Source organism: Protobothrops mucrosquamatus, unplaced genomic scaffold (genome assembly GCF_001527695.2).
Source record: "Protobothrops mucrosquamatus isolate PMUCROS unplaced genomic scaffold, P.Mucros_1.0 scaffold294, whole genome shotgun sequence".
Lineage (NCBI taxonomy): Eukaryota > Metazoa > Chordata > Lepidosauria > Squamata > Viperidae > Protobothrops > Protobothrops mucrosquamatus.
In genome coordinates, this window is record NW_015386638.1 from 369,821 (window position 1) to 393,785 (window position 23,965).

At 37.3% G+C, this 23,965-nt stretch overlaps 1 protein-coding gene across 2 annotated transcripts in view; it reads left to right on the forward strand.

Moving 5' to 3' along the window:
• The window catches only part of CASK (calcium/calmodulin dependent serine protein kinase), a 176,407-nt gene that overhangs the window by 48,959 nt on the left and 103,483 nt on the right, over positions 1–23,965 (forward strand). For both annotated transcript variants that reach the window (XM_015814899.1, XM_015814900.1), the window contains exons 2-4: positions 3,995–4,107; positions 13,224–13,329; positions 20,072–20,149. In XM_015814899.1, coding sequence (XP_015670385.1) covers positions 3,995–4,107; positions 13,224–13,329; positions 20,072–20,149 — 297 coding nt within the window. The remainder of the gene's footprint in view (positions 1–3,994; positions 4,108–13,223; positions 13,330–20,071; positions 20,150–23,965) is intronic.

Below are 23,965 nucleotides of genomic sequence, written 5' to 3' on the forward strand. Positions count from 1 at the left end.
AATGATTTCTGATATTTCAAAAGTTGTAATGGGGCTATTCATAATTTGTTTAGGTGATTGAAAAAGTTTTGGTAAATTCTGTTTCTTCAAATATTCAGCAATATTCCAGGGAAATTTCCTGTCTTTTGTACAAATTTGAATAGAAATAATGGATTTCTAAATACTCACATTATCTCTTAATGCAGTATTGCCATCCTTAATCTTTAATATAGTTTTCTTTATCAATTTATATGCCTGCCATTTCCCTGGTTTATTTACAAATTCAGTTTTATTATGCTTCACATAATATAATTTAGTCTCTATTTCTGTCACAGTTAACATAGATAATTGTTGATGTAAAAGTTTAATTTGATATAAAATAGAAGAAGCTGTTGGTCTCTTCTGTAATTCATCCTCTTCCCTTTTAATTTCCTCTAATATATTCTCATTTTTTTTCTTGAATTTGTTTTTAACTCACAATTATATTGAATAAAGTAACCTGTAATTACAGGTTTACTAGTATCCTAAACACTTTTTTAAATCAGTACCTTTATCAAAACTGTTATAAAAAATTCTTTTAATTTCTTTTTGTAGTTCTTTATTTAAACTCCATCTAAAAGTTGTAAATTTTCTCTTACGTAATTAATTACGTAATCAGAGGTTTTCAGATTGTGATCAGAAAAGTTCTTAAGTAGAATAGCAATCTTGTTCACCAAATTCTTTGAAATCCATATCAAATCAATTTTTCAAAAAGATTTATGTCTTTCTGAAAAAAGACATGTTCTCTAGAATTTCCATTCTTTTATCTCAACAGACTTATTAGCATCATATTGTCCATTAAATAAAAAAAGAAAAAGAAAGAAAGACTTCGGTACTTCAGCTTAATTCCCCTGCCTGAAGGGAAGCTGTGGAAAGGCCATTCCATACAAGAGCGGTGACAGTTGATCCATTAGATCAGCGGTTCTCAACCTGTGGGTCGCGCTGCCTGTCGGGCGCAGCGCTGTCTCATCGGGCCGCGGTGGCAGCTCGAGGTGATCGCTGGCTCCTCGGCTCAAGCCAGCCGCTCGTCAGAATCTACGTCCCACGATTGTGGCTCCCTCATTGTGTCCCTCCCACACAGAAAGGGCATGGCTCTTATGTAGGCTTGCCTCCTCGCGGGGCTCCTGATTGGCCCTGCACCCGGGCGCCCACCCCCTGAGAAGTGTGGCCAGGAAGTCCCTTTCCCGGGGAACCGCGCAATCCCGGCGCTACCGTAGGCCCCGCTGGCCGGGAAGGCGCACCAGAGTCCCAGCTCCCGGGAAGGCAATCGGCTCGCTCCTCTCCCATTGCCCGCTCTGCCCGGCTCGTGCCTAGCTGGAGCAGCATTGGTACTTCCAAAGGTGGCCGCTTCAAGGTCACACGGGCAGCCCTCGGACACTCCCCTCCCCTCCGCACTTCCAAATCGATCCCCGATCGGAGAGAGAGAGGGAGGGAGGGAGGAAGGAAGAGAGGGAGAGAAAGAGAGAGGGAGAAAAAAAGAGAGAAAGAGAGGGAGAAAGAGGGAGAAAGAAAGGAAGGGAGAGAGAGAGAGAGAGAGAGCGAAAGAAAGGGAGGGTGAGAGAAAGAGGGAGAGAGAGAGAGAAAGAGGGAGAGAGAAAGAAAGAGGGAGAAAGAGGAACGGAGAGGGGGAGAGAAAGAGAGGGAAGGAGAGAGAAAGAGGGAGAGAGAAATAAGAGGGAGAAAGAGAGGGAGAGAGAAAGAAAGAGGGAGAGAGATTAAATTAGTAACATGGTTCTTAAGCAAAATTACAGTTATGAAGTAGCAATGAAAATAATTTTATGGTTGGGGGTCATCACAACATGAGGAACTATATTAAAGGGTCGCGGCATTAGGAAGGTTGAGAACCACTGCATTAGATATTGGGGGAAAAATCTTTTTATTGTCATTTGACACATAAGTCCAACAATTATAGGTAAAGATTTCCCTGTCCAGTCGTGTTTGATTCTAGGCGCAGTGCTGATCTCCTTTTCTTGGACAAGGGAGCCAGCATTGTCCAAAGATATTTTCCGTGGTCATGTTCATGGAACGCTGTTACCTTTACACCGGAATGGTATCTATTAATCTATTTGCATCTTGCATGCTTTTGAACTGCTAGGTGGGCAGAAGCTGGGGCAGGAACAGGAGCTCATGCCACTGGGCGGCACTTGGGTCTTGAATCCGGGCTGTCAGTTTTCTAGTTCAGTGTCTTTAGCTGCTCATCCATCACACTCCTTCCAACAATAATAGAAGCATAGAAAACTGACCCAGTGGTTCATCAAGTCTCTGAGTTTATTTGCTTTTCATTTTCTTTTTAATTAATTAATTATTTTTATTTACTTTTTTATTTTTGTCACATGATGGACCATGTGTTTATCCCAAGCAAGTTTAAATTCAGTTACTGATTATTTACTCACTACTTCTGCTGGCAGTTGGCTCAAAGCTTCCACTACTCCTTCTGTGACGTAATACTTTCTAAAATTATTTTTGAACTTCTCTTCTGTTAGTTTGAGATTATTCCCCCTTGTTCTTGATTTTTGCTTAATTATGAATTATGCATTCCATGCATCTCTACCTCTAATACAACATATGCATCATATTCGCGAGACAAGAAAAATAGGGTTTCAGTTGTGGTTTAATATACAAAACAAGTCCATTAGTCTTTTTCAAATCTGCTAATACAAATTCTACACCCAAAGTCTTATATTTCAAATATTTTACATCCTTTTTTTCCTATATAGGTTTCTTGCAAACATTCTGCTCTTCAAATCTACAAAATTGTGATCTTTTCCTAGCCATAGTTAATAGCACACTCTAGTGTCCAGAAAATGAATGGCAGCTAACAGCCTCACTGGAAATAGAATAAAGGGGGGGGAGTTCAAGGGAAACTTCTCCCACTGCTTTTATTTGTGAATCCACACTAGGCAGCACAAGGTCAATAGAAAAAAAAACACAATGTTCCCACAAAAGTCTACATTTAAAAAATCCAAGATCTGGTACCTTACATATAGATTCACCAAAAAGTAAATTTTAATCATCCATAAAATATTTTTTTCTTTCTTTAGAAAACAGCTGATAATCCAAACCTTCATCTTTTTGCTAGACAAACAACTCCCAATACCCATATCAGCTTTTTTATAATAGTGAAAATAATACTAAATTATAGTACCAAAAATACTGAAAATCTTCAAGAGGAAATATTAATTATATCTGGACTAAGGCTCTCTTAAACTGAAAGAATAATAAATTATAATAAAGTGATTTAGAAATGGGGTGTCAATTATAGTGTCCGCTTTTTCTTCTGTTGTGCTACAGCTTTGAAGTTGCTGTAAGAACCTGCCTCCCAGCTATTTGATTCACCAGCTGATTTTAAAAATCTCCCTTTCACAATCTTCTTTCAAAGAACAGTTGTCTGGAGGACAAATACATCAATTTCTGGGATTCCTTTTGATTCTGGAGAATTCTTCAATTTATAGGGATCTTGCCTGGGCCCCAATTCAATTGTTGCCTCATCTACAGTTCTGAAGGAGCTGCTCAAACCACCATTTCCCCACTAGAAGTGGTTTTAAAAAAAATCCCTTATCAGAATATTACACATTTATAATTTGCAACAATCTCTTTTTTAATCCTACTGATCTATATTCCTCCTCATATGACTGTTTTCATGAAATTCCAGTTTATTGTTAAATAGATTTGTGTTATGTCATTTTTTCTTATTTAAATTTACTTGTTGTGTTACTGATACATTACAAAGCAGTGTAGGATTAAAATACCAACTGTATGGGTTTTTCATTTATTTTAAAAGCAAAGAACATTTGATAAGTGCTGTAGTTCTCTAAATAAAAGTTTTAACAAAACAACAAAATTATTTTGTAACAATTTATACCTCTTGAAATGCCAATTCAATGAAAATTACATCAAAAATGAAAAATAATAAAGTTGTAAGGAAAAAAGAGATTTCTGAATGTTTAAATTAATTAAGCAATGTTGTTCTTTCTAGGGGTCCATTCAGTGTTGTGCGGCGATGTATCAACAGAGAAACTGGGCAACAGTTTGCTGTCAAGATTGTAGATGTAGCAAAATTCACTTCAAGTCCAGGCTTAAGTACTGAAGGTAAAAAAAATCAGTTGTTACCATATTTTATTCTTTTTTATTATCTTTCTGACAATTATGTCCCAAAATTTTATTGGGATTTTTTACCCCAAACAAATGCTCTGTTTGAAAAGTATGTCAATTACAGGTATTTTCTGCAAGTATTGACAAATTAAAGAAAATGAAAGTGATTAATACTGTTATCTTGAGTCCATTATCTATATCGGGTCACCAACCCCTGGTCCGTGGACCAGTACCGGGCCGCAGCATGCCACCAACCGGTCTGCACAAACAAGAAAAGCCCCATCTGCGGGATGCAGGCAGCACACAAAATCATGCACCCTCCGGTCTGCGGAAAAACCTCTCTCCACGGAACAGGTCCCTGGTGCCCAAAAGGTTGGGGACCTCTGATCTATATTATTTCACTCAGATTAATTATTTAACAAAGAAATCAAAGGAGTAAACTATTTTGGGTAAATTGAAGAATATTTTTACTAAATAATTGTATTTAGATGTGCTACTAATTTAAAGCTCTAAGGCTAAGCTCTGCCTTTTTTTGCTGCAATAAAGTGTTGAGTATCTAGTTTTGTTTTGTTTTTTTAAAAAAAAGATTTTTAGAGCCTGTATCTTGTTCATTGCTGGTTTATATTCTGCATTTGTTTACACTTTAAAAATCAAATGTAAAAAATACTTTTAATATATGTGTGCTTATATGTGTGCATTCTCTTACTAATGGAACATTTGGGGAATCCAGTGATTAACTTAGTTCTGTGTATGCCATGGTCAGAGGGAGGTGTTGATACAATTGTGTTTTTAAATTATGTCATGACACAGCTATTGAATATTATTATTTCTCAACAAAATTAATAATCATATTATATTTTAAAGAACTACAAATCACAGCTATTTATACTTTAACGATTTATATTTAGACAGTCAAACCATTCTCTTCTGGTAGTATAAGGGATTCTTAAGATTTCTGCTTGGAAGCCACGGTTCTACTACCGTATTTTCCGGCGTATAAGACGACTGGGCGTATAAGACGACCCCCAACTTTTCCAGTTAAAATATAGAGTTTGGGCTATATCAGGGGTAGGCAACCGAAAACACTCAAAGAGCCATTTGGACACGTTTCCCACCGAAAACAAAACACTGGGAGCCGCAAACCCCTTTTGATATCTAAAATGAAGATAAGACTGCATATATCCTTTTTTACCTTTATAATATATATATATATGTGTGTGTGTGTGTGTGTTTGTGTGTGTATATATAAAATAAAGGTAAAAAAGGATATATGCAGTGTTATCTTTATTTTAGATGTCAAAAGGGTCTCTCTCTGTCTCTCTTTCCTCTCTCTTTCCTTTCTTTCCTCTCTCTCTTACTTTCTCTCTCTTTCCTCTCTCTTTCTCTGTCGCTCTCTCTTTCCTCTTTTTCTTTCCTCTCTTTCTCTTTCCTCTCTTTCTCTTCTCTTTCCTTTCTCTCTTTCCTCTCTCTTTTCTCAATCTTTTTTCTCTTTCCTCATTTTCTCTTTCCTCTCCCCCTCTTTCTTTCTCTCTTTCCTCTCTTTCTCTCTCTCTTTCCTCTCCTTCTCTCCCTTTCCTCTCTTTTTCTCTTTCCTCTCCCCCTCTTTCTCTCCCTCTTTATCTCTTTCCTCTCTCTTCTCTTTCTCTTTCCTCTCTTTCTCTTTCCTCTTTCTTTCCTCTCTTCTCTTTCTCTTTCTTTCCTCTAACTTTCTTTCTCTTTCCTCTCTTTCTCTTTCTCTTCTCTTTCCTCTCTTTCTCTTTCCCTTTCCTCTCTCTCTCTTTCTCTTCTCTTGCTTTCCTCTTTCTCTCTTTCTCTTTCCTCTTTCTCTCTCTTCTCTTTCTCTTTCCTCTTTCTCTTCTCTTTCCTCTTTCTTTCTTTCTCTCTCTCCCTCTCCCTCCAGGTTAGGAGAGAGAGAGAGAGAGAATGAAAGGCAGACGGCGCCGAACGGGCGGGGAGGGGGAGCAGGACGGGAGGCAGCAGCTCCAGTGGCGGCGGCAGTGGCACGGCAGCAGCCACTGCAGCATCGTCGGGAGTCCACGCCGCCCCCAGCCTGGCCGCCGTGTCCTCAGCCGAACGGGCGTTCGCGTACTCAGCCGAATGGGGAGGGGGAGCAGGACGGGAGGCAGCGGCTCCCGGCTGCCGCCCCCATCACATCCTCAGCTGAACGAGCGGGGAGGGGGAGCAGGATGGGAGGCAACAGCTCCCGGCCGCCACCCCCATCACATCCAGGGAGGGGGAGCAGGACGGGAGGCAGCGGCTCCCGGCCGCCGCCCCCATTGCGTCCTCAGCTTAAAAGGAATAAAATAGAATACCCGTATTTTCCGGCGTATAAGACGACCGGGCATATAAGACGACCCCCGACTTTTGAGAAGATTTTCAGGGTTTAGAAAGTCGTCTTATCCGCCAGAAAATACGGTAATTGTAATTTACTAGGCCCAAAAAGTCAGAAAACATGATGAATGGTTAATAAAACCCTCAACTTTATATAAAAAGCAATTTCTACTCTGTAGATTCTTAGAATTTGAACAACATAATTGGAATAACAATGCTTACTGAGGATGATTTTCTTTGCTACACTGAGTACATAAAATTATGTACAGGTAATCCCCCAGGTACAAGCATTTATTTAGTAAGTTTTCACAAAAACAAGTTAATTCAGAAAGGGTACTTTTATTAGAAATTCAAAACTGCGACCAAGAAGAGGTCTCTGTAGCCATGTGACTTGATTTCAGTCTCTACTGTAGTGGCCATTTTATCTCTGTGACTTGCCTGGGCTGTTCGGGGCTACAAGAAGTCAGAAGGGGTTGTTGTTGTTTTGTCCCTGGTCACATGGCCAAACAAGAGCCAAGCCGGCACCAATTTTTGCTTTTGCTGCAATCTGCTACTGACTGGCCTTGAGTGCTACAATTACTTCTTTTAAGTATTTTAAAATATTTTAAAATATTTGTTTGCAAACAGTTTGGGAACTGCTCTGCTTGTTAAGTACTGTACTTTGTAAATTATTGTGTTTGCAAACTATTGAGCTTTTATTTGGAAATTAGCATATATTACTGTAGTTTGTAGGTTTTAAATTTAAATTGCCTCCAGAAGTTGTGAGTGCCCCATCACTAGAAGCTTTTAAGAAGAGACTGGGTAGCCATTTATCAGATATACACTCTTGTGAGAACAGTGGGTTAGACTAGCTGACCTCAAGGTCCGTTTCCTCTCTGTTATTATTGCAAGCTGAGAGTTCTGCAAATCCCTCCCCCATCTCCCTCTGGTTGCCTGGTTGGCTCTTAAGCTAGTGGTTTTTATTAAAGCAGCAGCCCCAACCCCACCCCTCTCTGGACAGCTGAAGACACTTGAGCTGGCTAGCAGCAGTGTTGTTGTTTTTTAAATAACTGATGGCTTGCAAGCCCTGCTTGGAGGCAATTTAGTTCCTGAGCCAGCTCACCGGAAACAGCTGATTGGCACTGGCAGGAAACCCTCCCAGTTCAGTTAGCATGGCAGCTATCTGAGGAAATAGTAAGTCAGATCTTTGTTCATTTAACAACCCATTTGATTTAATTAATTAATTTGATTTTAAAAATTTGTAAAATTAAGTCTGATTTTTGACATACGAACCTAATGGCCAGGCTACATTAGGTTCGTACCTCAGGGACTATCTGTATAGTATGCTTAGTCTCTAAATGATTGTTTGATATACTTATTGCATGTAAAGTATAATTATACAATAGTTTTGCTTATTAACTGAACAATAACTTTGAATAATAATATAATAGAAATAATTTAAATTTTACTATAAAAAAATATAAGCTGAGGACCTTAAGAAACCTGGAATTTCTTAGGTCTGACAATCATCAGAAAAGAGGTGAAGAAAGACTAAACCATGAACATAATAAAACAGTTATATATTCTGGCTTGTCTCCTGAATAGTTCATATAATAGCAAGAGAAGTAAGAAAAACAAGAGAAATCAAAAAGGCTCATTGCCTATTCAGTTTTATTTTAACTTACCACTACATTCAGTAGTCTTATTCTGAGAATGAACTTTTTAAAAAATCTTCTTGAAAGTCTTTTGATTTTAAAAAAAACTGAAATTTGCTAGTATTAAGACAAATCTTTACTCTTTTACATGAGAATCAATTTTCTATACAAACTGGAATGCTCTGTTGATAGAACTCTTGTTTTTAAAACAGTTTGGAGAAACAAAGGATTGGAATGAATGTGCACTTGTCTTAATAGATTCATTATTTTAACTTTTTGTTTACGTATTTTATTAATGTTTTTTTTAAAAAAATATTGGATTTTTTGTTGTTTTATTAGAGAAAATTGGGATTTTTTTTTCCAATTATGCCCTCACTCAAAAAGGATCTTCAAAAATATCAAGGGGTAAGACTGCCTTTTGTATGAGAGGAGAACCTGCAGGTTTTGTCATGGTTTTCTAAGTACAATTTAGGAAGATATGCTTATATATCATATACTACTTAGAAAGTTAATGCATGGTATGAAGAAAGTGAATATAATATACTTTATCTTCCATGTAACAACTTAAACCTGGGAACAAAATCATTTTACCAAAACATACAGTAAAGTCTAGTGTAGGTACAGATAATCTCCAAGTTGCGAACATTCCCTTAGCGAACTTACGCAATAAGCGCCCCTAGTGCTTATGAGCAAGTCCCGACATTATGAATGTTGCCGCCCCACAGCAGTCGTTCACCCTTACGAACGACCGTGGCAGAACTGCAACATTCACCCTGTTTATTCCCTCCCACCCCGGGTCTCCCTAGGCACTAGGCCTTCAATACTCACCCTGCGAAGATCGAGATCCTTCACTTTCTTGGCTGCTCGAGGCATTGGGTGCGTTCAGAGAATGGAGGCCTAAAGTAACAAAAGATCACGCAAGATCTGTGGTGCGAGATCTCATGCTACTGATCTCACGTGGTCTTATGATACTTTAGGCCTCTGTTCTCTGCAACAGAAAACAGAACCGAAGCTGGGGGATGCTTCCGCATGCCTCCTGAGGCTGGATCCAGGCGTCAGAGGCCTTTTGCAGAAACTGCAATGAAACAGTGGTCATATTAAAAGTCCTGTAGCTATCAGCCGCATAATAGTGTAAGTCCAGACCATATGATTTAAAGTTCCAATTTATAATAGTATTTGCAGAAGCAAAACAATTGCATCTAGTTGTTATTAATTTATTATATTTCAGAAGAATAAATTTAGTTATTAACCAGGTATCTACTTTTCCCAGATATCTAGTCAACATTGATAAACTTTTATATTCATTTGTCTGAATTTTGAATCAGCATCTATTTTTGTCTTTGCAAGCCCCATTTAAAGCAGAGGCCCCCAATCTTTTGGGCACCAGGGACTGGTTCCTTGGAGAAAGGTTTTTCTGTGGACCAGAGGGGACACGGTTTCGCATGCTGCCTGCGTCCCACAGATGGGGCTTCACTTGTTTGCATGGCCCAGTTTCTGGCATGGTACCGGTCCACAGACTAGGGGTTGGGGACCCATGATCTAAAGTATTGGTGGTCTCCCCCTTGTAGTCACTCCCAACCTTCAGAAAGCCACAGTACAATCACAGGAAAGGGATTTTTTTATTCAAACTATTCTTTGTGTTGAACAGTGAGTATGAGAAAAGTCACGGGGATTTCTGTCATTAAATTTCTGCCAAACAAATGACAAACAGCCGAAATTGCCACCATTATTCAACACCAAATAGTCCAATATTAGTGACATGAGTTGGATAATCTTTTTTTCTTTTTTGGGTGAATTTAAGAGTTGTTTGCCTTCCCTGAGTTTGCTGCTTCCATTCCCACCTTTTGCAAAGAAAGAAAGAAACAATACTATTCTTCCACTAAATTTGAGTAGCATGATCACAGAGTGCTGGAACTGCATTGAGCCATTGTATTTGATAATTGAGGTCATTCAAGAAAGTTCATTGGAGTGGATTCATCTCCCTGTAACTTAGGGTCTTGCTTTCTTTCCACCCATCGCAGAATTCTGAAATGCTATTCCTATTAATTGAGATGATTATCTATTGCTTTTTCTGAAACAAATTATTTTGAATAGGGGTTTACTTGGTATATTAAATTCTTTTTGGTTTAACAGATTAAAATGTAAATACTGTAGACTACTAAAAGATTTCAGTAGTCAGTGGCATCATTTACCGTTCCTGAAACAGGAATCCTGGACGTAATATTGTTTGTGTTAATCTGCATGTCAACATTTAATTTAGAATTTGCAGGATAGATGCCAAAGAAGGAGAACACCAACGGAAACTCTAGGACTTTAATAAAGCTTTAAAAAGCTTAATTAATAAGTTGCCCTAAATATTTACAGTATCAGCAGGATACGACCCAAGTCAGCTGGGTGAGCCCTAATGGCAGAGAAATTTCATGTTCTGATACTCGACTCATGAGGAAGCTGGGAAAAATATGTAAATCATACAAATCTTTTTCCCCACTCTCCCCACCCTTTGGAATCCTCACCTTAGTTCTGGGATAATTACCAAGGGGAAACAATGTTTATATTTATACTCATTGGAAAGGAAGAGATTACAAAAGAATAAGCGAGCAAACAATGGAGAATATGCATTGAAAGAAATGGCATGGTGATCCTGGCTGCTTAGAAAAGAAAGCTTTTGGGATGAAATTGATTAGAATCGTGGCAATTTCAGATAGCAGTGCAAGCCGCAAAGATGCTAATTAACTAATCGGCAAAAAAAAGCAGTTTAGGAAGAGATAGCTTGTTAAAGCAATCTGTCCCACCTGCAAAAAAGGAAATTCTGTGGTGTGGGGAAAAGGGAGAGGGAAATACAAAAAATATGAGTTAAGCAGTCAGGTTCAGGATAAGCATTATGCATCTCAGTTTCCTAAGAAATGTATTATTTGTCCAGTGAGTAGAATTGGTTGATTAATGTGAATAATGTGCTACTCTGTCAGGGACTACATATATTTGTGCTGGATCACATATAGTTTATAGATAGTCCTCAACTTCTGATAATAATTGGGACTGGGAAATTCATTATTAAGTGGTACAATCATTAAGGCATCTTACATCCAATTTTACTACTTTTTTTGCCATGGACATTAACTAATTCACATGGTCATTAAGTGAATCATGCAGTTAAGCACATCCATTGACTTCGTCAGAAATAGGCTAAGAAGTTCACAAATTGTGATCATCTGATTGCAGGATACTACAAACCATCATAAATGTGAACCAGTTGCTAAGTGCTCAAATCACTATCACGTGACCATGAGGGTGGTGCAATGGTTGTAACTTTGGGATCACTTTGTTCACTACTGTCATAACTTCAAATTAATGTTAAACAAATGCTCATAAGTTGAGGATTGCCTGTATCTTCTCCCAAAGATCCTGAATTGATACAAGGTTGGACTTCTACAGAGCAGTTGATTTACTGAGAATGTACCGGTGCTGTGGCTGATGTTGATTGTGGTGGAGTAAAATAAAATATTCCCAAGTATTTGAAAACCACAAAGCAAAGAAGCCACCATGTTGCTACTGTTGAAAAATACATAACACTGTATCACTGTATGACAGTTTTACATAGACATAATGATGAATTTGTCCTTTCCATTGATTTAGGTAGATTTTTTACATCTGTAGCAAGCTGATTACTTAAAAATTTAGTGTGACTGAGTATTTAAATCCATGATATTCTAGTAATCCTACATGTATATATATAAATATGTACAGGTAGTCTCAATTTATGACCAAACTTGGGATCAGAATTTCTGTTGCTAAGCAAGGCAGTTAATTGTACAAGCATTTTTTGCCACTTTTGTTAAGTAACTCTAGCTTCCTGCATTGACTTTGCTTGTCAGAAGATGGCTGGGAAGATCACAGATAGTGATCACATGATCCCAGGATGCTGCAACCATCATAAATACATGCCAGTTGCCAAGATACTATGACAGTCATAAGAGTGAGGACCATCATAACTCATTTTACAAATGATTGTAATTTGAGGACTATCTTACACTGTAAAACAACAACCATTTAGAGGTAGATATATATGTTGGATAGATAGCTAAGATAACTGATGCACTGAAAAACAAAACCAGAAAACCTCTTATTCTGTTAGGGTAGTGGTAGGCAACCTTGGCTCTTTTATGACTCGTGGACTTCAACTCCCAGAATTCCTGAGCCAGCCATGCTGAGGGGAAAGGGAAAGGTTTCCAAGCTGAGCCATGCTGGCTCAAGAATTCTGGGAGTTGAAGTCCACAATTCATAAAAGAGCCAAGGTTGCCTATCCCTGTGTTAGGGGATTCAAAAAATTGGAAAAAAATGGGAACTCACTGAAGAACGCTAATGGCACTTTTTCTTAGCCAGGCCTATGTGCTAGACCAGTGGTGGCGAACGTATGGCACACGTGCCAGAGGTGGCACTCAGAGCCCTCTCTGTGGGCACACACGCCATGCCCCAGAGATGGCAACCATCCCTCTTCAACCAGCTGCCCGCTAACTCGCCGAGGTCCCAGCACCCATGCACTCGCTGGCCTCTGTGTGCAGGGGCTGATGGTGTCAGGCAGCAGCCGCCCTGGCCCCTGCCTCACCTTGCCCTATGACAATGGCACTCCCGCCCTGCCTTGCCTCGCCTTGCCTCGCCTCGCCTCACCCCGCAGGACAAGCCTCTTGCCCACCGCCTTACCTGCCAGAGACCCCCTGGATCCCCCCCAACCCTGCTCGCCCCCCACAGGCATGAGCAACATCGAGGTGATCACGCCCACCTTGACCACACCCACCCAATCTGCCATGACCACCACAGCCACGCCCATCCAGTGGGCAGTTGCAGTTTGGGCACTCAGTCTCTAAAAGGTTCGCCATCACTGTGCTAGACAGTAATCTCATTTATCTTCTTAATTTCTTATGCATGTGCTAGTTAATATTTATATTATGCCATTGTGTATTACGTATTGAATTGCCATAAAATAGCTATACTGTATATATTAATAGTTAATATTCAATTGTCAAAGCTTTTGTAAACATTTAAAACCAATGTTACAGGAAATATTTAATTATAAGAATTTAATTAGGAATATATCATTCTTGTTACTTTGTTATAATATTTAATGATACAGAAATTATTGTCTTCAAACAGATCTGAAGAGGGAAGCAAGTATCTGTCACATGCTGAAACATCCTCACATTGTTGAACTTTTGGAGACCTACAGTTCTGATGGAATGCTATATATGGTTTTTGAATTGTAAGTTTTAAATTCCTCATATTTTGTTGAGATTTTCAGTTCTTCTAGAATGCCAAGTATGGTTTTTCACATTGTAATTTGTACATGTGTATATGTGTGCATAAATAAGTATGTGTATTATGTGTAATAATTATTTGCATATTCTGTTCAAATTGTAACTACTATTGTTATGTCTGGCCAGAGGAGAATAATGTGATCAGTTAGGGAAGTGAATAATGTTCTTTAAATTAGTATTGAATACTATACTAAGGGAAAGATACACTTTTATATTGTGTTTTCTTGCCTTATCTTATCCTATCCTATCCCATTCCATTCCAGCAACCCAAATCCCAGCTTACATTTTAAAAGTAATAACAAATAAAGACGAGGTGAGAATGAACATCCAGAAAAAAAACTAACCCACAGAGCAGAAAAACAATAGAGGCTTGATAATCATCCCAAGCCTAGGTTGGGGATCAAAGCTAGGTTTTCAAAGGTTTTCAGAATGAGTGCAGAATATGGTAAGAAAACTAAAAAACCTGAAAATACGAAATAAGGAAAAGGAATACAGGTAGCCAGGTCATGTGTAATGCAATCCAAATTTCAATCTATGTGAGGTTAATGCTAGTCCATAAGGAAAGTAAGATATTGTCAAAAGAAAATAATGTGCAAGTGAATTCATTCTCAAGGAATTAGAAAATATCTTTTGAGAAAACAAAACATTATGGCAAAACATGGATACTGACCCTAACATTGATCAAAGCATGCAAATTTGCAGAAATGTAAATACATCACTTTGCATCTACCAGTATTTGTATGAAGTTTTAAAGAAAAACAGTTTGGTCTATGCTGCTAAAATATTTGAGAGACAATAAAGGTGTTTTTGTCACTGTACGCTTATCTTTAGGAACGATATTTAGATTTTTTTTGTTTTTACTTTGCTTTCTATAATTGCTATGACTTTGTTAACCATAAAATTAAAGTATAAGTATATTTTTATTCATTTCTGTAATATTTCATTAATATACTATTAAATTTGTGTCTAAAAGTTATCTCTCAAGCTGGAACAAATTTTCATATTTTCTATAGAAAGATCACTTTGAAAAGTGTGAATTCAAATAACATAATTATTTCATGGGATTTGTTAACCTCACTAATTGAAACCAATCTGTAGTTAAAAATAGGTTATACTAACATTTGCTATACATCACTATCTCTCCTTGCAAACCATAACACGCACCACTTCATAGACTGCCTTTTGTCTTTTAATCTACTTACCTTTTTCTTTGAGGATATCATTTGTATCATTCATTCACGCATCTCAGTCTTCCCCTTCCTCTTAATCCATTCATTCTTTTTTTATATAATTCTCTATGTGATAAAACTATGTCAGCCTATTATTTTTGCATTATAATCTGTCACTTGTGTATTTAATCTAAATTTAATCTATATTCATTTAATGCATTAAATTTTCTCACATTAACATAGTCAATCTCCCCTTGCTAGCCACCAGCCCTTCCTTATCTACCACCAGTCTTACTGCATTCAGTTGGCCTAGAAGCCATGCCACATCAAACCATAGATTTCTCTGTGGCATGTCAGACTCTATTAGTTCTAAGTGACCCCTTGGCCCAAATCAGGCTCCCGCATGTTCATGCCAGCACCAGGTATGTTGTCCTGCATTCTCTTAGTTCCACTGGCTCTACTGGCACTGGCTCTGGTACTCACAGGACCTCCACCATTGCTTCCAATTCCTCCAGATTCAGTCTTGGGCCTGTTCTCATTGTGACCTCAAGCATCAATGTCTCTGCATCTTAGAGGGCTACTTAAGCATCGTGGGTGTTAGTGGGGACGCTGTCAGGCGCAAGCAACCAGAAACACATGGGGATAGGCCAAAGCAGATTACAAGAATCTCAACAGATATCTGCCTTCCTTTGGGAAAGGCAGATATAGACCTAAGTGTTTGGCCTCAGACATTTCCTCCCCCAAACAAATGGAATGTCTCTTTACATTACTGTTTACTGTTTACAAGAGGAGCCTTCTCCTATTCTGCTGGTGATTCCACCACAGGCAGGACTAAACTAACATCCCTTGCTGATCAAGGACAATCATGACCCTCATTCAAACAAAATCACTTCCCCAAACATAGTAAAAAGTTAAACAAACCTTGAGCCCCTCTTAACTTACACCCACATCCAGATGTTGTTTTGAATGCAAGTTTTTTTCCTTACTGCCTACATAATGCCACTAATATATAGCTACTGTTTCTTAACTTGCCAGGCACATTGCAGAACAGAGGAATTCCACATATATAATCTAGAATTATATATCTAGATAAGAGGCCTAGTCCTAGGCGTGATTTATTTTTCAGGAAATGCTTAATACATTTTTGGGGAAGAAAACCTACATCAATTCTTCATATATATATATACTGTAGAATGTATTTCCTTATGCTGATTATATTTATTTATTTGTTTGTTTATGAAATTGATGTGTCACCCATCTCACTATCCAAAGCAACTCTGGATGACTTACAATAAAATTATAAATAAAATACTTAATTAACAAGAATAAAAAAAGTAAAAACCAAGAGCACAAACGATACGGTAATGGGATCTTCCCTATTAATCCACTATCCACCTCCAGCATAAAGCATTCTTATCAGGGCCCCAAACCAACTGACAGAATCAGCATAAGGCCAAAAAGGTAGGAGGAGCGGACCTTGCCTCCAGAAGTAAGATATTCCAAAGGGGAGGGATCACACAGAAAAGGCTTTACTCCTAGATCCTGCCAACCAAAATCTTTAACTAATGGGGTCCATACATGCCTCTTCTGCCAGATTGGGGCTTGTTACTTCAATATGTTACTTACTGATTTTAAATTGATGTAAATGTGTTCTTTTTTTTTTTTTAAAGTATCTTTGTTAGTAATATTTTGCTGGGTTGAACATTTTCTTTCCACCAAGTTTTGTTTTTAAATTTATGGTTAGTACAATTTTCATTCTAGAAATAATAAAAAAATACCACTAATTATTTGGGAAGAAATTAGTTTTCATTATTAGGAGGACTAATCAAATAATTACTAATATTATGCCATTATCAGAGAGTCGATTTCAGAGCCTAAATAGATATATTCACCTTTTACTTCTATAACTCTACTTCTGAGTATAAATATATAGGATTGTTCTGGCGAATATGATCACTATTCTTAAGGGCTCAGTTTTCTTTCATGTACAGAATTTTTAATATAGATAAAGCATACCAAGATCATCCTATTAATAGGAAGAGGCTGAGATTGGCCCCCCAAATATATTTTAAATAGCAAAAATATAGTGATAATTTGTCACATTTGTAAAATATGAGTGATTGTGAACATATAAACGCATGTGAACATATACATTTTTCAACCAGAATAATCTTTAACATTTTGATTTATAGGAATGTAGGTAAGTTATTTATATTTTTCATATTTTTAAATATTAAAGAAAAGATAAATGTTACTAGCATAAAACTCTTAAACTAACTCCGTATTAATTCTGAGCTGGGCACAAGAAATAGGAATTTGTAAAGTAAACTGGACTTATTTCAGGTCTTATGTCTGAAACAGTATTTTGCTCCTGTGGGTAAATTATGCTGGAAATTAGACAGGAAAAGTGCATCTCTCTTAGTTTGGCTACTTTTTATTCTGTTGATCTGATATTTGCCTAGAAAGAATGTGTTTGGGGAAACATTTTTTTTTTTACAAGATGCTTTTTGATGCCATAAATGCTTTTCTATAGGAACTCTCAGGAATCCATTCTCTTTCCCTGAAATTGCTGCGGTGGTTTCTTAGGCACTTGTATGGGGTGTTATCAATATGTGTATACTTTATTTAACCCAAATTATATGTCTCTAGATGACATAAACAGATCTCTGGAGGCAATTCTGATTTGAATGAGCTTCATTAAAAACTAAAGTTAAACACAAAAAAGACATTCTTAGTGAGGTGAGTGTGAATTCAATTTAATAATTTGTCCAATATTAGTTGGAATTGCACTCCTTCTGACGCATATGCAATATGGGATACTCATTGACTGAACTTTATTACTTAAATGTTCAGAGGATAATGGGTACATTATGTCAGCTTTTCATGCTGCATTAGGCGAAACCATTTCTGGACCATGTGTCAGGCCATGTTCTTGACCTCTCTTGGTTAGGTTACTTATTCTTAATATAGGCCAGTCCATAAAGGTGCTTTAGATCAATCTTCCAAGTAAGTCTTATCTTTCTGCTCAATTGATGTTTTAAAGGTGTATATTTTTAATGGTGGATTTAAACATTTGTTATATTTTTTTAACTCTGTTCTTAATTCTGTCTTACCTAGACGTGAATTAATTTCATGTAGCAAATGAGATGGAAATATTTTTTAAAAAATAAATAAATAAGAAATGCAAACCTGCAGTGTTTATTTTTTTCAAAAATGTAGATGATAACTATCCTTCTAACCATAGTTTTTTAGCAAAGCAATCAGTTCAATTGGAAAATACATGTTTTTAAAATTATATAATTTTAACCTTTAATGTGAAAGAGTAAAACATAACCAAATACAAAAATAGAATAAGAGTTAAAAAATACAGATAAACTGAAAAAAGGGAAATTGTTGAAATAATTGTATATAAAACAGAAACATTGTGTGTGTGTATGTATGTGTATATGTATGTGTGTGTGTGTGTGTGTGTGTATACAAACTTAGAAATATACTTTTGCCATCAGAAATATCTTTTTGCCATTGTTTAAAATTAAATGATGTATCCAGAGTCTATCTTGGTTTCTGTCTGGAATAACATCTTGGGTAACACATTCATTTTAATTTACCCCACTTAAGTAAATTCTTTTTAATATTCTTGTATACCTTAACATTGTTATTCTGAAACAACATACAATTTGTATTTGTTGTTGTAACTCCCAAGTATTTGACCTCCTTTTCAATTTGGAAACCCATAGAAAAAATAAGTTACAACAGCACCTAGTGTCCAAACTAATGTACAAACTAGCTGGGTAAAAAAAAATGAGTTGCACCTCTGGAAGTAGAAAAAGAAATTGAAATTTCTCAGTTTATATTATTCACAACTCCTTTTCAATCAGCAGAGGGCTAGGTATTAAAACAAGCAGCATTCTCATGATCAACCACCACAGAAATTCCAAACTTCAGTTCCATAGGTGCAGGTTTGTCAAAGTAAGTTTTGAACACCCATTAATAAATACCCTTACATTTTAGGAGAAAAAAATCAAAACTTCCCATGTTCCAAACACTTTGGGTTTTTTACTGTACCAATCAACTCAATATCGAAGTTAAACTTTCAAATTGTAGCCCACTAAATGCTGAAAAGCTCCAAAAGAAATACACATCTATCTCTAAAGAAAGCTTCTCTTCTATTAACAATTTTTAAAAAGTGCTTTAGAAATAGGAGGGGGTCAGTTTTAGTGTCCATTTTTCTTCCAACCTGATGTAAGACCAGCCACACAAGTTACTAGGGACCGCAAAATCACTGTTTTGTGGTCTTCTTGCAAGGAATGATCACATGGACAATAAATAAGTTTCTCCCTGCATCTGGAAAACTTCAGATTTTGGGATCCCTTCTGAATCCCAATCAACTTTGGTGTTGTCTCTCATTATTACTGAAGAAGTGCTCAAGTCGCCATTTTTCGCCCAACTGGAAGTCCATACATTTCTACAACTTTGATAAAATGCCAGCTCATATGTAAGATACAAACATGTCTTGCAGCTAGTCACAATTAGGTGTAGGAGAATCTTTCCACTGGAGTAAAGTGCCAGGATATTAAGAGTATCAAGTAATAACTTTCTAAAAGTGCCAATAATCATTTTTAAGATGGATTATTGAGATTCCACAAAGCACTAGTAATCAGAATATAAGCCCTGTTTAAGTTTAAGTTGAGGAAATTAAAATCTCTGCCTTCATATACAATATGTAATTTGAAAAAGAAAATCCAGGGAACTATCCCATAAGAATATTCTTGTATCTTATCAGTCTGTTTAAAATGGTTGTCAATCAAGGACTAATTGTATGTCTCTGTAATTACCAAGATAATCTTGTAGGCAATATTACATATTACTGTGGATCTTTTTATTTTCCATCATATTTTACCAATACTACAATTTATTAAGTTCAAACAGCTTTGTCATTGATTAAATGAAGCAGTTATCTCAGGTGGCACAAACTGAGAGCAATGATCGCAGCCTTCCAGGTGATTTTGGAAACAGTAAATGGCAGAACCCTAACCTGTTCTTCTTGATGTTATTCAATTACATGTTCATTCTGTTTCTGTAACTCAGGGCTTTTTTATCTCATTACAATCATGTGAAGTAGTACCAAAATAGTGCACTATCATGCAGTGATATATATCTTCCTAGTCCAAATATTACTTTACACTTACCCCACCTTTAATATGGGAGAATACATACGGAAGTTAATAATGGATTTCCAATATCCATTCATTTGGGACGGGAGGTTCTGAGAAGAGAAAAGCCAAACTTTTCAGAAATTTTGCATTTAAGAATTTAGAAATGCCAGTAACTCTTTCTATTTGAGACCGTTTCTCCAAAATTGTATTGTGTTTCGAGATGAAATCACTGGTTAGTGATTGCACTATAAAGTCTGTATGTTTTTCTTGTCTTCTAACAATGTACATTTCTGAATATTAACATTACTTTGAAAGTCAGTTTCATGTTTCATAAATACTTTTTCAATACTTTTTGTATGCAGTATGGATGGTGCAGATCTCTGCTTTGAAATTGTAAAGAGAGCAGATGCTGGTTTTGTGTACAGTGAAGCCGTAGCCAGGTATGTGTTCTTATTTTAATTTTGTGCTGGGAAAAATGAATAATAATTAACACTGGTCTGATAGCTAATACTATAAGCAGCACGGATTAAGATAATCAGTCTGGAAAAGCTTTATAGGTAGTCTTTGTTTAGAGACCACAACTGAGACCAGCAACTCAGTTGTTAAGTAAAACCGCGGCTATGTTTATGATCCTACTTCAGCTTTCCTTTGCTTTAAGAACCTACAAAGATAGTAAATAGGATAATTGGTTGCAAAGTTACTTTTTCATCACCATTGTAACTGTGAACCGTTGCTAAATAAGCCAATATGGTATTCTTTTTAAGAAGGTTAGTACATGTTGAGGAAAGAAATTATAACTCGTAATGTTTAAAAAGGCAAAAGATTGTATTTTAATTTTAGCTCTCAGTTATTTTAAATATTTGTGACAAGTTGTCTAAAAAGTTTATAATTAAATTGTACTACTATTATATTCATCATTATCAATTAAACGTCTAAACCTCTAGCTAACAAAAGAACTTAATCAGGGCAAAGTGAAGCACTTTTAAATTAGGAGGATAAGAGGCTAGGATCTGATAACTCCAGTTTTCTTTTTCTAGTTGTAGTTTGCAGAAAATTATAAGAGATGAAGCCAATAGCACTGCCATGTTTGCCTCCTAGCAAGCAATATTCAAAAGCACATTATTTTTAAACATAGGAGTTTCATTAAATAATCATGAATTATTGCAGTAATAGAAAAGTTCATGTGAGACTGTTCTCTTTTAAAACCATCTAAGTAGATAGATAAACTACATTTAGTAACAAATTGTGTAAGTTCATTTGTATTATATTAATTCAATGGAAGATATATTAAATTTAACTAAACAGGTGAGGGATTGAATTCTTTGATTTCATAGCTAAATTTTGTGATATACTAACATGGAGGGGTTTTTTTGTCTGTTTTACAAAATAACACGAGGATATTGTGAGTTTATGCTCTCTTAATTTTATTTATGTATTCATAGATTCTAAATAGAATCTTTAATTTTCTTTAGCAATATATGTTTTCAGTGTTCTAGAGCAGGGCTTTTCAACCTTTTCACCCATTGTACCACTTTTAGGATATGGCAATATCCGAGTACCACCAGTTGCCTAGCAAGGTGTCAAAAACTTGATGACCCAAAAAAAAGAGAGAGAGAAAAAGTGATAAAGTACAGGTAGTCCTTGACTTACAACAGTTCGCTTAGTGACTGTTTGACGTTACAATGGCACTGAAAAAAAGTGCCCCCCAAGCCACAGCCGAGCAAGACGCCTGCCCACCCGGCGGCGCTCTTCCTCCTGTCCGAGGTTTTCATTGTTGTGAACATTGTTGTTGAGGATTGGCAGCGGAGGTGGGGTGAGGGTGTTTGGTTTTTATTCCGCCCGCCTGCTGGGTGGTTACAGCAGGTTTTGGTCACTTCACATGACCCTGGGACACTGTGACCATCATAAATATGAATCAGTTGCCAATCATAAGACCCTGGAGATGTTGCAACATTCCAACTGATTGGTGCTTCTTCAGGGCTCAGCAGAAGCACCAGGATCAGCACCGAGCTTCAGTTGGAGCCTGGCACTGATCCTGGCACTTCCACTGAGCCCTGACAGCCCCGAAGAAGCGCTGATCAGCTGGAATGCAGCACTGATCATGGCGCTTCCGCTGAGCCCTGACAGCCCTGCAGCTCCAGCCATCTCTCGCTCATGCTTGTGCGGTGCTGCCACCAGTTCAGCTCATTCCCCTCCCCAGCTACCAATTTCAATTTCAATTTATTTGATTTATATACCGCCCTTCTCCCTTGCGGGACTCAGGGCGGTGAACAGGCACATTAATAAAACAGCGATACCATAATATTTAAAAATATTAAAAACTATTAAATATTAAAAAATATTAAAAACCACTTTGCTAGGATGGTCACGTACCACCTGCCAGGTGCCAATGTACCACAGGTGGTACCCGTACCACTGGTTGAAAAGCCCTGTTGTAGAGCAGTGGTTCTCAACTATTTCGGCACCAGGGACCAGTTCTTTAGAGAGAGGTTTTTCCGTGGACCAAAGGGAGAGTAGTTTGGTGGGCTGCCTGCATCCCACAGATAGGGCTTTGCTTGTTTATGCAGCCGTTTCTGGCATGCCATGGACTGGTGCCGGTCCACGGACCGGGGGTTGGGAACCCCTATTCTAAACTAGAGTAGATATGGACCATAAGGGCCCCCAGTGGGCCATACTGTATTTCTAGGTGACCTTATGTTGCTGTTAAGTCATTTTATGTGTTTAAGAATGTTGTTTGCTATTACACAATTATGGTTGCATAGAGTTGTTTTCGTTAGCTACTGCATACTTCATCTTTATAATATAAAGATATATTGTATAGTACAATACAATATGACTAAGATACAGTGCAGATGGTAAAGTAGCTTTTTTCCAGGTGTGACTATGATGGGGATTAGAGAGGTAAATGAGGCTCATAGGGGGACCATAAACAAACAGTGTTTGAGAATTGATAGTGTGTCCTAGAATAATTATAATTAATTCTTTTTAAAAAGGGACATATCTGAAATTTTGAAAAAATGTTAGGATGTTGTTATAAAGTGATTATCATGGGAGAGGTTGCTGAAAATGGCTGTTATGACAAACATATCCAATCACAAAAAAATTATTTATCAGAAGGCATGCTGAGAAAATTGTTCCTTTCTACCCTCACTTGCACGAAACACTTAAACTTCAATTTGGTTTTCTCTAACCAAGTCAGCCCAATCTATATAGTACGAAAACTCTCAGGTTTGTAACTGGACAAAATAGTTCATTGTAGGGCAAAACCTTTTTAACCCAGGTACCCATGGATAACTTACAGAATGCATCCAAAACCTGGGATACATAACACTATGGAATTGAAATTTGGCAAATTTTATAGAACAATTTATGACATAAAAATTATCATAAGGTATTCTATGACATAACAAAATGTCATAAAATATTTCCTGTAGTCAGCTCCTGATGTTTAACTGTTCTAATGCAGTCAGTTACTCTCAAGGCAAATCCATCTCTGAATATCTCATTGAATTTTTAAGAACTTTTCCAGTACATTTGAAGTTCTGCCATTGAGGAATTCTATTTAATTAGAAAAAAAATCCCTTTATTATTCAAAGATGAGATGGGGAACCAGAGGTATCGGGAAAGGGACTCATAGGATTTATGTTACTTATTGTTGGGGAATAGAATACTTTTTTTAATTTCTGTATATATATCTTTTGCACATCCTCCCCTGGGCTAAAAAGCTCTTCAATCAGTAAATCATGTTATGCTTACCTGTTCCCTGGATTAATGTAATGAGGTCTAGTAGAGCTGCCTTTGATGATGATATAGAAGCTACAGCTAGTCCAGAATGCAGCAGTGCAGGCAATGATGGGAGCAGCATGTTATGCCCATATAACTTCATTGCTTCACTGTTTACCAGCTGGCTTCCAGGTGAAATTCAAGATGCAGTTTATTAACTGTAAAGATCTGCATGATAGCCAGTCCGTCAGATAGCCAGGTCCCATCTCGATTGTTTCTGCCCACCCGGCCTCCATTCTTGGCAGCAAAAGCTTTTTGCAAAGATGGCAAAAAGCTTTACAAATGGAGGGAAGGCTTTGGTGTTTCAGGCCTTCCCTCCGTTTGCAAAGCCTTTTGCTGCAGATCTCGTCCAAGCCTCCGTTTGCAGAGAACAGAGGCCTAAAGTACTGTGAAATCATGTGAGATCATTAGTGCGAGATCTTGCACTACTGATCTCGCATGATCTTGCAGTACTTTAGATCTCCATTCTCTGC